Source organism: Cheilinus undulatus, linkage group 22, assembly GCF_018320785.1.
Source record: "Cheilinus undulatus linkage group 22, ASM1832078v1, whole genome shotgun sequence".
NCBI classification, from domain to species: Eukaryota; Metazoa; Chordata; class Actinopteri; order Labriformes; family Labridae; genus Cheilinus; species Cheilinus undulatus.
The window spans coordinates 14,710,462-14,727,806 of record NC_054886.1 but is presented as its reverse complement, the minus strand read 5'-3'; the positions used below and the strand labels follow the sequence as shown (position 1 = coordinate 14,727,806).

Here is a 17,345-nt window from a genome sequence, read left to right as displayed (position 1 = left end):
AAAATAAATAGCATTTATACTCACTTTTACTTGTAAATGGTTGGTTTCTTTCCAAAATTTGCCCAAGTTGTATTTTCTTAGTTTTACTCCAGTGAAAAGTCCCAATGTCATCATACAAGTGCTAGCCAAATCAAAATACAAATGTGACCGAGCATAAATAAACAAGTTGCTGTTGTAAAGTTTTTGTAACTTGAATGTGTACTTGTGACCACAAGATGGCAGGGAAAGTGTCCCCCAAATGAGGCTAACAGGTCTAAGTACAGCAAAATTTGGAGTAAAGAGGGAAAACCCAAAATGTAATACCCTCATATGAAGATGCTGGGATGTAGGAGGTTACTTTTTGTTGAATTTTTTCTTAACAATACTCTGTTGGCGAATGATGCCATGAATGTCGCTTTCACAAACATATTATTGACCTTTCTGTCTACTTCTCTTTGATGTTTTTGGTCATTTTCTTCCAGAGGTTTGCTTTTATTTCCTTCAGAATGCTGCTTCCATATAAAGCTGAAAACGCAGGCCTTAGTGAAGGGCCGGTTGTGTCAAGTTGTGAGCAGAGGTGACAACTTGCACTTGCGGTAGCCAGCACACATCTTAGTCTGTGTCTTATCAAGGTTTTTATGCATCAACTTCAGGTTATATCTTAATGGAGCTGTTGTTTGGAAGAGTTGAGCCTGATGTTTGCACAAAAAGTTTTGTTTATCATGTACAGTGTAGTTATTATGGTTATCGTTCTAATTTTTCATGTTTGTATATTAGGAATACAGTGATGAGACTTGCTGCTTCTATAGGTTGACTTTTATGTTGCTCAAATTGGAAATGTAAAGATAATTAAAGCTGTTTAGCGAGATATTGAAAAAAACAAAGACAGGGCAAAATGGAAATCATAAAATATACTAACTCTTATTATTTTCATTGAAAGACTTATTATAAGAGATAAGAAAGGCGAGTTCTTCTCAGACTATTCTCAAGTAAATCCGGGGAAGAAGTGACTGCAATAATAAATAGTTCAGCAACTAATTTGAATTCAGATAGTGGCAGTTGTGTGTCCTCGAGGCTCAGTGTGGGAGTGATAATAACAAACTGACCTGTAACTCCCTGACTTAAAAGAACGGAGGCTTCATTCAGAACAAAATCAATCTCCTCGCTAGCTCCAAACTGATGGCAGCATCTAGGTCGTTTCCCCCGACTGTGACTTGACAGAGCGTCTGGTCAGGAGCAGATAAAGAAGCGACGTGGTCGACTGAGGGAAACAAAAGCAGAAGCTGGAGATAGAGCAAGCAAGGGGGAAGAATAGAGGGAATCAGACAGGAATTGAGTACAGTAGCGTCCAGCAGCCCTCGGAGAGATTCGTGAGTGGCCTGAAGGTCGGCTGATAGATGATGATTGATGGTTGCTATCTGCCCAACGAGAGAAAGAGTAGCTCGGTTGGAGTGTGTTCTATCAAAGGGTAAACTGACCCCTTCGTACAGCCCAGTATATATCCTGTATGCTCTTCTGTAATGGCCTGCATTATTTGGAAGTCTGGAAAGCTTTAAAAATCAGTATCGGTATGCAAGTGTGTTCTCATCATTTTTGTCTGACTGTGTCTCAAGGCATGTTTACGTGTCTGAAGGTGTTTCGATCTCTTAACACTGCTGTCTGTGCGCATATCATCCTATCCACCGGTGTCTATGTGTGTGTCCAGCCCCCGCAGCGACGTCTTCTGGCCCTCACAATCCTCAGGAGAGGGTGGTGTCATTTTTCACTGTGACAGGCAGTGGCCCACGCAGGGTGGCCCCCGGGTCTCCAGACTAATAGTGTCTGGCCAGAGTTGCTCTTCTTCTTCTTCTATTGCTTTCACCGACCAGCGAACAGGAGCAAAGACAGAGAAATGGCCTTGGCAGCAGCTTGAGAGAGACTGAGGAGGATTGTGCTCCCAGTTTGGCAGAAGCACACAGAAGCACATCCAGAATATTTTGACTAGGATGCACAAACTAGGTCACACATGTCCAAAGCATTTATGTTCTACAAATGGAGAATTTTAAAGTGTCATACTGAAGTAACATTCTCTAAATCGTGTCTTTTTGTAGCCTTTTAATGTAACTCTTTCACCTTTAAGCTGTAATTTTAATGTCAGTCTGATGGTATGATGACTTTCAATAGGCAGAATGGTTTTCACCCCAGTCTCAGCTCTATGTAACTGTGGCTGCATGCTATGGTTCTCTTGTTACAAGTGCATACAGTTTTGTAACACTAGTTCATACACTAGCCTTGAGCTGAAAAGAAGCCAGCCTGTCTCAATACTTTCAGGTGATAGACAAAGCTAAGAAGAAAAAAAGAGAGTGACCAAGCAAAAGGTCAGGTCAGGTATAGGAGCATATGCCAGTTTGGACACTTCTCTGCATCAACCTTGGTCCTGTACTGATGTGGCCTACTATTGGCCTGCGCCAGGCCAATGCCCCATCCCTCCAGGTATCCCTCCAGCTGCCTCCTCCACATGCCCCCCCCCCCTGTCTGGACTAGCCCACTGGGACCTGGGCATCCAGTATGCAGAGAGCTGGATCAAGCTCTGGGAAGCTGAGCATATCAGCATTAGACACACGATCTCACCAACAATACCCAATGATGGACTGAAGGGCAGATGTCACTAAGGAGTCCAATAGGCGGCTCTGGCCATCAGTCAATGTCCAGGCCTTACAAGAGTACAGTAAGACCTGGAGGACCAAGGACTGAAAGAATCTGACTTTCGTACAAATGCTCAGATGCTGGGAAGACCACACTGTCTTGCTCAGTGAGCCCATTGCCTCGTTTGCAAGTCCAAGTCTGCTGTTGATCTCAGCCTCACAGTCAGTGGATTTATGAATTACACTGCCAAGGTAGCTCTATGACTTCCATGCTCTCATCATTCACAGACACAGAACTGATAGAAACATCCAAGGCATCACCCATGGGGTGATGGTTTCACTGAACAAGAAACTGGCATTCCCGGTTTCTAACCATGCGGACGAAAGTTATATTCTTTTGGGCCTTGGTCCTCTATGTCTTATTAGACTCTTGTAAGGCCTGGACATTGACTGATGGCAGGAGGCTCTGACTTGACTCCTTAGTGACATCTTCTCTTTGGCGCATTTTTGGGTATCATTGGCAAGACTGTGTGTCTAAAGCCCCGTTTCCACCAGGTGGTCCAGTTTGAGTGAGTATGGTTTGTTTGGTTTGGTTTTGGTATGCTAGACACCAAAATAGTTTGCGTTTTCACAGAGACCTGTACCTTCACTTGATGGGCGGGGTCAACCTCGGTCAGTACAGATCCTCAGCTGATGGAATTCGTGCACAGAACGTTTACCATGAGAAATCGTCAAATTAAAAATATGCTAAAGGTTTAACTGGTTGCAGCCCGAAGTTTTACGAGTACGTTCAACAGCCACAGAGTGATGATTTCACAAGTTACCCCAGTAAGAAATAGATGATCAACTAGTAACAATAGAGGTAATCAACTGATCTAAAGCACATATTCACAAAACTTCAGCATTAATCTAGTTTAACATCTATCATGGATAGACCAGGCTGATGTGAGCCTTCAGGCTCTGCTTTGTGTACTTAAAATCAGGTCCAGATAAACATCAGGAAACTTGATTTGTGGCCAGATATCTATATCCACACACTAGGAGACAGTGTGGATTTCTGTCGTGTCCAAATATCCCTCATTTAAGCATATATTAGTCTTTTTCTCACATTTTCGCCTGGTTCTCAGAGACCCCCGTGTTTTGCAGCCCGGAGCTGAACGGTTGTGTCAGGCGCTGTCGTGATGTCAGTGCAAACCCCTGTTGTTGTGTGGGTAGCTCCACTTTTTTGGCCGGATAGGTAAGATTGGTACGCCTACAGAAGGATGCCAAACAGGGGGACGGTACAGGTCAGTGTTTTGGGAACGCAAAAAAATGTATACCATGGTGTAGCGAATTGAACTGGACTGCTCAGTGGAAACGACCTATAATGCTGACATGCTCGAAAGAGTGGGATGGGAAGGGTCATCTGCTTGATAGGGGAATGAAAGCTCCACTATTATGGGCACCTGGCGCTCTTTACCAGGCTCATCGCATACTTGGTGCCCAGGACCCAGTGGGTTAGTCCAGACGTTGAGGACAAGTATGTGACTTGGGAGGGGGCAGCTGGGAGGATACCTGGAGAGATGGGGCCTGGTGCAGGACTGAACAATGGCCATCAGGAGGCCATAGCAGTACAGTACCAAGGTTGACACAGAGAAGTGCCTGAAGCACATGCTTCCATACCTGTCTTGACCTTCCCAATCCTTTGATAATCAATAAATACACATTGTCTTCCTGTGTTTTACAACAGTGCAGCTGCTCTTTGTTGGGCATCAAATGGGTTCTTACTTCGGATGTTCGTAGGTGAATAATTTCCCATAGAAACTGTAGAAAAATATAACTGCATTCAGCTGACTAGTCAAGTAACTACATTATGTAAATGAGCTGTCACACCATGACAATGCAAAGTTGGTTTACAGAATATATCTAACATTAGCAGTGCTAGCACCACCAGGCTTCAATCATCTTTGCAGATTAATGTCCACATTCCTGTGTTGAACAAAGTCTCTCAGCACTTCACTTATATTTGAGTATAATCTGACACAGCCTCAGGACAACTTAATTCCCATGGTCTACATCAAAATAGTAATAAACTGCACTGTCCAAGATGCTGTCGGTGCTATCAGTGCCATTAGGAACAACTGCAGTGGTAACCAGTTGCAGGCGTCTGCGTTACAGTTGAGATGGAGTGTTTGATTGAGGTTATGTTCTTTAAATGATAGAAAATGAACCCTACTACCTACAGACTGTTGCTTTAAGAATTAAAACTCAAGATTTGCCATGTATTATTTTTACTGGTTCACTTTGTAATGATTCTAAAGAAAAAGCTTGTTCCAAAACTCACAGAAAGTACAATTAAAAGAAGACTGATATGTTAAAGTTACTGAAATACAGCTTGCATTCTGTTGCAACAATTCCAAAAGGGTACACCATAATAATTTATAATATGGCACTTGTACTGGCCAGTCAAATTCCGAGGGGGGCCCATGGACCTGGGCCACCCCATGAGTTCGGCCCTAAAAGCAGAGATATGGGCTCGCATTTAAAGCCAGTCTTCAAACCTGTTAGCTACCTTTTCCTGATATATTCTGTGGTAGTGATAAACAGATTTGCCAGTTACAGATACAAAACAACTTTCAACCAGGACTTCCTTTTGTGTATGTTGCATTGATTTGAATCTGGATAGCAATATGAACATTCAGAAATTAAGTTTGGGTTGAGCCAAAGCCAGACCAGTGCCAGATTTGCCAATAGGTTCCTGTATTGAGAATGCTGTTATTTTTCTAATCAGATCTCAAACAAGTTCTCCTGAAAGCTTAGCAAAGTGTAGCAAAAATTAAATACAAACATACTTTTTTAAAAAATGTCAAGCTTTTTTTTTGAGATATCTAAAAAGTAATGACATTTGTCTGTTAATTTGTGTTTTAATGCTTTGTTGGTTATTTTTGGAAGCCCCCAGATTTTTTTTTTTTTCCTATGACCACATTTCTTGTTCTTTTTTTCCATATATTTATGTACTCAGTGCATAAACTGAGAGCTAACTAGGGCCTTGACATGTTTCTGTAATTTCCACACCTTGACACAGCTTTTGTGTTGTCTGTGTGTCCCTTTTAGCTCCACTTCAAGGCGCCTTGACTCCGATTGCTCCCTATGGAGAAATGTTCCTGTACAACAACCCTGAAAACACTCCGGTAAGACAGTGTACACTCCCACTAGCAGACAGTGAGTATCAGCGTAGCAAAGAGGAACAGACATTTCTCACATCTTTGACACCATCATTGTTTTATGGGCTGCACCATGCACACCAAAACTTCCCTCTGTCTGTACAAAGGGACACACAGCAGAGAGGGAAATGTGCTAGTATCAGTATGCCCTCTGAGGTTAATAGAAATGTCACCTAGCCACTAAAGTTAACATAGCTGAGTGCTGCAACAAGATAACAGTGCCTGACTGAAAGATGGACACTTTTCTTTTTATCTGATGCTAAGCTCTCCTGTGCTCTGCAGGACGCGGGTGCTAAAGAAGGGCTGCAGAAGGCTTTTAAGGACAAGATAAAACAGAAGAAACACAGGTATGCTATGCTGATATACAACAGTTGCACACTGTGTGTGAAAAGAACACAACACAGCGGTCACAAAAGGAACTATCAACCACAGATGTGTGACATTGCAGTTAATGGCTCATTGTGTGACTCAGAAACACTGGAAGTTTTTGCTCATATGCAGCCATCTGTGTAAATTTGTGTTGTGCAGTGAAAAAGCATTTAAAGGCAAAGATATTACAAATGCTGTAATTATTGTAGCGGCAACCACTGATTAAACTCCCCAAAAACACAATAATTTCACCTACTTTGTGCTTGACAATAATTTTGTCTGGTTTGTCTATTATTAAAAATATGCTGACACATTATTTAGTAGGACCAGGTGTTCCAACAACCTTTCAGTATGATTAGTATAATACAGACGCCATGATGAGATACAAATTGTGGTGCAAATTGATTTTGCATTATGACCATGTCCTAAAGGTAATTAAATACAAAGGGGGTTCTTTATTGTGATTATCATCAAATGCATTGTTTTTTTGGGCTTCTACAACATACAGTTCCCTTTTAAAAACTATTCACCCCTTTGATGTTTTCCCCTTTTATTAATTATATAAATCAATAATGGTCAATATCACTTGGTTCTTTTGGCCCAAAAATCTACTTTATTGTGGAAAAGTGTAAACAGATTTCTACTTAATAAAAATATGCAATATAAAATTAGTGGCTGTATAAATATTCATCTGCTTTAAAGTGACTGATCTAATTCAATAGAGGTCCAGCTAATTGGTTCTAGTCTCACAATTACTGAAGTGGGGATCACCTAATTGCAGTGAATGTTACTCAGGTGATTGTAAAATAAAGATTCTAGGGATGCTCTTTTATGTCTATTTCCCCATCCGGCGGAATGTCAAGTTAAATTCTGTTTGACTAGTCTAAAGAGAAGAAAATACTAATAAAGAATCAAATTCATCACAGGGTCACAGGGTGTGTAAGCGGGTATGATGTGAGCCTGATATACTGGGTAGAGTGTAGCTAACATTAGCAGCTAGCTCTGCCAGTCTTTGTTCGTCTTTGCAGGTTAATATCATGCTTCGATATGTGGCATCTTTTCATTTTGGTTGATTAGTAATACACAATTTCAGTCCTCTAAAGCCCATGTACCACTTAACCTCCATTTATTACTTAAAAAAACTGTCATACCACGCTGTTTCTAGTATACGCAAACTGCTAAGCTTCTCATATTTACAGAAAGGGGGGGAAAGCTTAGGCAGGAAGGCAGCAGCCATTAACTGAAGCTAAAGCAGCTTCTATTGGTGGGAAGTTTGTTACAGTTTAAAAGAGCATCAAAGAACAGGATTTAAAGCCTGTGTTTGTTCAAATAAAGGTTATTAGTTTAATACCAATTTAACTGACTCATAGATGAATTTACCTACGAACCGCGTGCGCATTCCTAAAAGACACTTGTGTCTGGAACGTTCAGGCACTGGTTGATCAGTATTCCTGGCTACCATTACACCATAAAGGCAAAAGAACATTCCAAGCAACTCAGAGAAAAGGTTTTTGGAAAGTGTAAGTCAGTGGCTGGATAGAAGAAAATTTCTAATTTTCAAGGCACTGAACATCCCCTGGAGTTCAGTTGAATCCATCATCAAAAAATGTAAGGAATATAGAGTTTAATATGATGCAACAAGAGTTGCGTCACCACTAGGGTTGGGTATTGTTCGGGTCTTTTCTGATACTGGTGCTCAACTGATACTTTTTAAAAGATGCCAGTGCCTGAACAGCGCCTGAATTCAAACTTTTAAAAGAAAAAGTGTTTTTTAAAGTCAACTGAATAAAAGCTTTATCTGCATCATAAATGATTTAGAATCAAGATGCCAATAGAACATATAAGTAAGGAAACAGGTGAAACTTCTTATAATGTATTTCGTGCCTGCCCTATGGAGTGGCATGGTGGCGAGGTACCATAATAGTCCCGTCCTCTAAAACCAGAGCTACCAAAATGCCCTCTAAAAATATGTACAGTCCACCTTTATTTTTTACAGGTCCTACCTGACAAAAATTGTCATTCTCCTTTTAAATAATTTTTGTTTGGAGTCAGCTTAGCACACCTGGTATGATAAATATCACTGAACAGTGTGATTATGGAGTAGAGGCATTAAATGTACTTGAAATCATCAAATTTGGGTGTCTCTGACCAAAAATGTCTGTTAAATCAGAAAAAAACAGCCCTAGTACTGTAAACCAAGATATCTTTTGTGCCCTCCATTTTGGCTGACTGTACAAACAGTCTGGGCTCCTTGTGTCTCTTCTCACACGGTTTATGCTTAGTAAGGCTAATAGGCCTCTGACTCACAATTCACACCTGTCTAAATCATCACATTTATATGCTTTCATATGATATAGCAAGAAAACATTCAAGTATTTTTCTAAAATGTCAAAAAGATTCTTTAACTTCTCCTTAAATGTTTTACAGGAAGAAGATGCCTAAAAAGAAAAATTCCAATGAAAAAGAGCCCCCTCCTCCTCCTAACATCCCAGACCCTTACCAGGATGATTACTCCACAGTGGAAGAGTGTGCCAGCATGCTGCCACAAGCTGCTCTGGACCCGAGTTTTGCAGTGACCTCTGAGGCTGCTGGACCGTCTGGCTCTGGCCCTACGGACACCTCTTTAATCATGGTGGAGTGCGACCTCTACTCTGAGCCCATGGACGCTCTGGGGGGTGTGAGCAGAAACGAACTGCCCGATATTTCTCCATACGCGTGCTTCTATGGAGCCCCCAAACACCAGGTGCTCAAAGTGGGCTGGCTGGACAAACTGTCACCTCATGGGTAGGTTACAGTCCTACTGCAGATGATATACATGTTTTTTAACCACAGCTTCCTGTATCATTGCAGACTGCTTTCCCTCTGCACTTTGTTTTACATCTCAGTGCTTCTCCTATTTTTAAGAGTATTCAAACAGATGAATGACATAACAGCTCACCTAAAGTGAAGCTGAATCATGCACAGCTCCCTCTGTTAAATGGCCCCAGTATAGATCATAAGCTGTCTCCTCCATGTGAACAGTTGGTACAAAGCTCTTTTTTAATCCAAAACACACTTTAGATTATTGTTCTTAAACAGCAGAGTTAGTTCTTATCATGCAACTGCATGTCCAGGGAGGTAATGTCTCTGAGAACTTTCAGTTTTGATATTGTATGTACAAAGAAGTGGATGTTACATCAGGATTGACAGTTTAGCTGATGACTGTTTTCTGTACCAGATCTAGCTGCATAGAGGAGGAAAGGTAAAGGGAGAGCATACCAAAAACGGATGACACGGACATAAATCTTTCCATAATTATGAGAGTCGCCTCCAAACTAATCTGTCCCACTGTGGATTTTGAGCCATTTTTGGCGTTAAATAAGTTAAAGGTGTGCTGTGGTTAACAGTAGGGGTATGGCAACAATTCTCCACTCCACCGGTCAGCACCCCTTCTTTTCATGTCTTCACTTCAAATGACATAACTAGCACACAAGGCCCCCCTTCAGGGGGGATTAAAGGGGAAGGCTTTCTGAGGCCCACTCAAATGGGGGGCCCATGGAGGTTAGAAAATCATGGTCCATTGCAAAGTTAAGTCGTGATAACTATATATATATATATGTAGTAAGATTTATTTTTGGGCTTTTTATGCCCCTAATCAAAAGGGGAGGACAGTGGACAGAATCATAAACTAGAGAGAGAGTGGGGAGAGACATGCAGCAAAGGGCCACAGGCCAGATTCAAACCCAAGCCGCCTGTGTACATGGGTAGCGTCTTAGACCGCTAGGCCATCTGCACACCTGCGTTAACTATACTTTGTATTCAACCTGAATAATGACCACGCTTATCCAAGAATCAAACCCCTTTTCTAAAAGAGAATGACCTTTTTTGGCATTGTAAACTATATGGATGGACACATTGACTAAACCATTTGGAAAATATTATCATACTTAATAGCTAAGCCGTGATCTACACCAGTCGTTTTCAAACTTTTTGCCCAAGCCACACCAAAATCAAGCATAGTATCTTGACACCCTATTCGTATTTTCCTCTCTGTCACTTGTATTGAGATTAACAAGTAACAAGTAAAGACCACAGTGGATGACAATGCACCAGGAGTGTCCTGTCAGAAGATAATCTTAATTTTCTTCAACTGTCCTCACTCACCAAACTTGTTAGCTTGTTTCACAAATTGGAGAGTGTGATGCATGATTGTTACCCATATCAATTTATGAAATGTTATGGTCTGTCTTGTGCTAACATGGAGGCAAAACTATGTGGCTCACAGCCATGCAGCAATGCTGCATGATCCAATGTGATGTCTGATGCTTGCAAACAGTTGTGACAAGGGTTGCAGAATCTTTTGTTGCTGTATAGTTGTAGTAATAATGTATGATTATACAAATTCCCAAGGCACACCTAGACTTGCCTCAAGGCACATTATTGTGCCTTGGCACACCATTTGAGAACCACTGATTTACACAAAAGTCAGGATGACAGAGAATAAAGTTGTAGGAAGTGAAATAATGTTAAGGGAAATTTAATAAGATAATTCCAAAGAGAAATTAAAGCAGAAATTGGGAAAAAAAGGAAGTGGTGAATATGGTTACCAAGTGGAAAAATGGGCTGAGCATTGCAAAAATGGGATTAAAGGGGTAAAAATGGGAGGAAAATGTGAAAATGTTTAATGATAAGGGAAAATGGGAAAGGGAAAATGGTTTAATGATTTCAAACAGATATAAGAAAAAAACTGGTAAAATGGGTTAAAATTGGCAAAACTTTAAAGAAAAAAAGAGATGACAGGTGGTACTAGAGTGGCAAAAGTGGGATACTGAGTGCTAAAAAAAGAATATAAGTGGCATCAACGGATTCAGAAAGGCAATAAAGGGGCTAAAACGAGCTGAAAACTGGTGAAAAGTGGTTGAAAGTTGCAATAATTGGTTAAGAATGGGAAAAAATGATTAAATGTGGCACAAAAAGATCAGAAACAGTGATGAAAAGGGATTAAAAGTGGCACAAATAAGAAATATGAACATCAGCACACAATAATGTTTAAAAGACCTTTTCAGCTCTGAAATGAATGAACTGTTAGCAAGGAAGCTAGTATCATGCTACTGATCCAACACTCACGCATTGATATCACCAATAAATAACACCTGGGGAGGACCCGTTCACTGGGTTTTATGCAAATATTATTAATCTATCAGATAACCCCCACAGAATTTAAACTTTATTTTAGGTTATTTTTAAAATAAAATTACACTATATTGGCTTTATTCTGAAATATTACCAATTATTCTTCTCATAGAGAATAAGAAATAAAGGCTTACCTCTAAATAATAAGCCTCATTTATATCAAGTCCTGGCACTGTCTATAATTATGCAAATAATGTCCCGGGGGATCTTTTTGTTTTATGCCTAGTTCAGGCCAAAGATTCACAACGTGACAAGACCATTTTAGGACATTGCTGGCGACGGTCACAGCTGTCTGAACTGGGCCATTGCAGCTTTAATGAAGGTGTCTGATGATGTTGTCGGCGATTCAGCTCAGACAGCTGGTTTCAGGATGTTTAAGCAGATATATGTGACATGGGAAATGGAAGTCTCATATAATAAGACTAAAAACGGCAAAAAATATTTGTTTAGTGCAGAATATTTTGATTGGTAAATTATACTGGAAAAAATTATTTTATCTTTTTCTTTTCACTTTTCACATGGAAACATCAGCCCGTTAACACACCTGTGTCGTCCATCAGCTGTGCTCTAAAGCACAGAACTGAGCTTTAGTTGATGGTATGTTTTTTGTTAGAGCACGGAATGGGACTCCAAATTAGTGACAGGGTCTTCTGCATCATCCGCGGCTGTAAATCATATCACTAGTACAAAAAGCCAGTGCGTGTGGTTTTATTTTGGATTCATTTTTGTACAACAAGAAAAGGTGAAGACATGTCTTCAATCTTTGTATATTGTTAGATAGTCAAGTATTCAAAGAGATAAATCCTATTAGATACAGTGCTGCAAAGCAGGTCTATTCATAAGGGGTTTAACCACTGCAAAAAAAGGGAAAGAAAACAGGGGATGGCCTTTTGGTACTGTGCTGCGCAATGTGTAGTTTGAGCAGAAAATGTAGTTATTTTCAGGAAAAGGCACAATCTCCACCGCTGAGCCATCAATCATTCTCATCCTTTTAAAATTCTCCTTTACTGCCTGATATGAAAACTGGCAAACTGCCCTTGGACTGCTGAATATTCAAATAGAAAGTGGCCATTTGTTTTGATCACGCTAATTGACAGCTGTTGATACAACTCTTGACATTAATGAATCAATGGCACTCTTGATGAAATATGAGTACCTGCCCTGAGCAGATTTTTTCCTTTTTTATTTCTTCTTTGTGGCTGATTTTACTCAAGCTGATTTAGTTTAATGACAAGGCCAGATGGATTGAATGTGCACGTCTTCTTCTTTTTGCAGAAAGTGTGTTTTTCAAAGGAGGTGGGTGCGATTTGATGGAGAGAGCCTGGCTTACTACAACAACGATAAGGTAAATATGATAGAGTGTATATACAAACAGTCTTTCCGTGTCCACACATCCCATCCAATTAGAAATCCATACAACGAGCACCTGAGCCAACTTTTAAGTGCTCCCCTCTGTTTCTCCTCCTCTTCTTTCTCATCGTCATCATCATTAACTTGGCAGGCTAAAAAATAGGGGCAAGGACAGAGCGACATTACGCCATGCATGACAGGCCAGCACTCTCTGTGCCCGCCCAGCCAGGGAGTAAAGTACATTGATGTTGGCACCTGACCAGTGCCCCGAGAAAGAAAGGAAAGCAAGGTGGGGGAGAGTGAAGGGAAAGGGGAAAGACACCTCTCTTTTAGCCTCTGTCAGCATTTTTCCTTCCCTGTACCTCTCCTCTTTCTCCTTCTGTCTGACAGCTGAGTTTGAAATTTTGCTTTGTGTTGCCAGAGTTATCATCAGAGAGAAGGAAGGGCGGAGGACAGAGAAAGGGTTTGGGTGAGGAGAGAGTGTGCATGTTGAAAAAGCACAAATTTGCCTGAAGGAAATGGCACTTAAACTACTTCCTGTGTTACTCTGGGTTGTTGTTTTGCCACAAACTTTTTGTTCTGCACTCATGTTTTAGAAAAGGATTTTATCACATCTTTCGACACAACTTAAACTATTTTTAACAAAATCAACTGAATGCTTACAAAATAATGAAGCTGCTGAAAGACAAATCCTCAGCCATCTTTTTACAGTGCATATAGAAAGTATTCAGACCTCCTTCACCTATGCTCAAGTTTTAACTCAAGTTTCTCCAGTTTCTCTGGATTTTTCTGAGATGTTTCTACACCTTGATTGGAGTCCACCTATGGTAAATGTAATGGTTAGGAAAGACACATCTTTCTATAGAAGGCCCCCCAGCTGACAATGAAATTCGGAGCAAAAACCAAGCCATGAGCTCAAAGGAACTGCCTGCAGAGCTCAGAGACAGGATTGTTGAAAGGCACAGATCTGGGGAAGGTTACAAAAAAGTTCCCAAGGTTCCCAAGAGCACAGTGGCCTTCATAATTCTCACATGGAAGACGTTCAGCACAACCAGTATTCGTCCAAGAGCTGGTCCCCTGTTGGGAATCTCTCAAGCTCCTTAAGATTTGAATGTCCTCAAACCTTGGTCTTCAGTTCACTTAACAAATTTTCGACGAGATTTAAGTCAGGGCTTTGCCAGCCAAAACTTTCACTTTGGTCTTCTGGAGGTAGTTCTTCACCAGGAATGGCATATGTTTTGGGTCGTTGTCGTGTAGGAAGACAAAGCGACGACTCACACCCAGGTTTTTCTGCTGACTGCTTGAGGTTTTATTTTGAAATCTTCACATATCCTTTCTTCATGGTTCCTTCCACCTTTATGAGATTCTCACTGAAGCATCCCTGCAGCATAATACTCCCACTGCCATGTTTCACTGTGGGGCTGGCGTTCTTTGGGTTCTACAAACAAAAGCAACATCTCTATGGCCAAAGACCTCTAGTTTGGTCTCATCTGACCAAAGGACACGCTTCAGTACAGTCTTTCTCCACGTTGTCCTTAGCATACGTCTGGCTAGAAGGTGTCTCTTCTGCAGTAGTGGAATTTTCTTGGTCCATTCCTGTGCAGGGCTCTGGTGATGGTCTTTTTTGAGACTGAAGTTCCTGACTTGACTAAGTTATTCACTAGAGTCTTGGCAGTTGTTCTGGGGTCTTTAGACACATCTCTCACTAGTCTTCTTTCCAGAATCTTTGAAATCTTTCTCTTTCTCTTTCTGCCAGGCTTGTTCTGGACTGTGTGGCTCTCTTTGAATTTCTTAATGATACTTGTCACTTCAGTTCTTAAAAGGCGAAAATGCTGTGATAACTTTGTATATCCTTCTTCTGCTTTGTGAGCATAACTAGTTCTTTTTCTTAGGAGGTTTGGAAAAGCTAAAGCCTCATCTGTATATTGGTAGCACTCCCAGATTTGACAGTGCTTCATCTGTGATACTTGCGGACAGGATAGCAGGGGGATTGGCCTTTAGAACAAGTCATTTCCTGCAGAGTAGAGTCGTTTAGTGTTTGACAGCTACTACCACTGTACTGGATGACATAAGACTATGTGGCACAGACAGCTGTATTGATGACACAGATTGGAGTGAGTGTTGCTCTTAGTGGGCATGCATTTGGACCCCCTGTGGTTTGGTGCTCTACATTTCCACTCTACATCTGTTAAACTCATTGATCCCCTAAATAAAATCTAAGTCAAATCATTGACTCTGATTCTTTTATTTATTTTAATCCCATACCCAATCTGATCTCCTAATCAGATCAATTTTAGCAAACCCTCAGTGGTTTACTGTACATTTGTAAACAGGAACAAAATAGACTGAATTCAGAATAAAGCTATGAAGGTGCAAAAAAGCTGCAATTTCCCACTTTTTTGACTCTCTTGCATAATGCGTGGAGATTTTACTCAACTTCCATCATCATCTTTGTCACCTGTCAGAGGAGTGATGAATCTAAATCAGGGTTAAAGCTCCAAGCCTGCTTTAATTTCCTTTTAGAATATACCTAAGAATCCCAGCAGTACCCATTGTTTTAGTTCTTAAATTCAGAAAGCAACACAAATGTCATGCATATGTTCTAATGTGAGAATTTTCACCATTACAGAATCATAGTGTGTAAAAATAATGAGCTTCTCAGGCCAGCACCAATAAAGACATTGCAAATCAATCTGCCTTTAAACTGCATTATTACGCAACAATGATGCAACACTGACAAACGTTTATAGTCAATAGACAGGGTTTTGTTTTGATAACGATGAAACTTTAAGAGCTCTGCTTACAGACTGAAGTCAAAATGGCCCTTTTTGACATTCCAAAAAAGAGGAAAAATATGTTAAAAAGTCATAGTGTTGAAAATAATCTTTGGAGGTTCAAATCATGTTCATTGAAGGAGCTAAAACTTGCAAAGAGCTGTTATTAAACTTATTAAAACATCTTTTAGTGCAAGAATTCAGTGTTCTGAGTGAGTTTGAAGCGGCTAACCTATCTGACATTATGTGCTTTACCTTCATGTTGCTGCTAATGACTATTGGATGCACACACATCTCTGTTTATGTGTGTTTGTGACCTCGGCGCCCCTTCCCCGGGCCGGCTCGTTTTCTCTGCAGCAGCGTTGCACAACATCACAATCAATGATGTGGGACCTGTCTGAAGCCTGCTCGTTAATCACTTACTAATTATAGCCCTCCGTGCTCTCTCCCTCCCTCTCCCTCTCTCCCATTCTCTCCTTTTTCCATTGCATTTGTTGCTTTATTTATCGGGACACGCTCCGTTGGTGGCAGAGCGGAGAATCGGCAGGGAGGCCGGCGAGTCAGCACTTTATGCTCTGTGTCACTGTCAGCGAATGCACATTTTTTTCCTTTTTGGGGGGGGCGTGAAAGTTTGCATTGTAGTTTTGACTTTTTAAAGTCACCCTGCCTCCGAGAAAGTAGAGGACTTCATCATGTTTCGCTTGAGCAGAGAGGTCGAGCACAATCTCCTTGTCGTGGCTGCTTCATGGGGCCAGCTGAGGCTCTTGAGCACCCTGCATGCAACCCAGTGCCAACGCAGCAGGATGACGGGGAGGAAAGAAGAGCCTCCTGCACGAACATTGAGGAAGTCTTTTTTGTCAGAAGTTAAAACTAGAGATGGCATCCTGGTTCCCTCACTGTGCTGACAGATGTGTGTGCTTTTAAGCCTGGTGCAGACTCATATCACAAATAATTTTTATCAGAGTGAAAAAACAACACAATATATCCCCGTCTGGGTCCTCTGAGTACTGGAAAGTAAATCTCCCTAGCTGCTGTTTTCTTGACTGAATAAGATTTCCTCCAGGAGCTTCCCTTTATTTTGCAATTCATTTTACCCTCTTCCTTTACAAGCCTTCCAGGGCTGGCTGCTGAGAAGCATCCCCATAGCATGATGCTTCCATCACTGTGCTTCCCATGATGGTTTGTTTGTGGTGGTAGCGTCGTGTCTGATGGCAAGAAGCACCATTTTGGTCTCATCAGACCAAAGAACTTGACCATGGAGTCTCCCATGTACATTTTGGCAAACTCGACCAAGATTTAATGAGTTTTCTTCCACAGTGGCTCTCTCTTTGCCACTATCCCATGAAGCTTTGACTGGTGAAAAGGGCCCGATTGATATGGATTTTCTGGGGCCAATATGGATATTAGGAAATAAAAAATTTATTGGCCGATTACATTTTTACATAATTTGTAACTTCTAACTCCTTCAGAGTAGTCATAGGTATCTTTATGGCTTGTCTTACTTGTCTTATTCTTGCACAGCCACTCAGTTTGTGAGGACGGCCTGATCTTGGCAGATTTACACATGCATCACGTTCCTTCTATTTCTTAATGATGGATTTAACTGAACTCGGAGGTTGTTCAGTGCCTTGGAATTTTTTTTGTATCCATCCTTTGACTTCTACTTTCCAACAACTTTCCAACAACTTTACTCTGAACAGAACTTTGAACAAGTCAACTTAAGTGTTCAGAAACCCAATGAACTCTGCGCACAGATACATATGCATTATTTAATGTGCATGTAGAAAAATATCAGTTAACATGCTGCAGCACTTCTATTTCTATGACATACAGTATGTTGGGCTTCCAAGTGCTAATTTTTTCTTTTTGCTGGT

General features: G+C 40.9%; 1 protein-coding gene across 3 annotated transcripts in view; it reads left to right on the top strand.

Annotated features, from left to right (window-relative positions):
- Positions 1-17,345, top strand: part of arap2 (ArfGAP with RhoGAP domain, ankyrin repeat and PH domain 2) — a 232,484-nt gene that overhangs the window by 17,535 nt on the left and 197,604 nt on the right. For all 3 annotated transcript variants that reach the window (XM_041778717.1, XM_041778719.1, XM_041778718.1), the window contains exons 4-7: positions 5,697-5,773; positions 6,089-6,153; positions 8,603-8,959; positions 12,623-12,692. In XM_041778717.1, the coding sequence (XP_041634651.1) occupies positions 5,697-5,773; positions 6,089-6,153; positions 8,603-8,959; positions 12,623-12,692 (569 nt within the window). The remainder of the gene's footprint in view (positions 1-5,696; positions 5,774-6,088; positions 6,154-8,602; positions 8,960-12,622; positions 12,693-17,345) is intronic.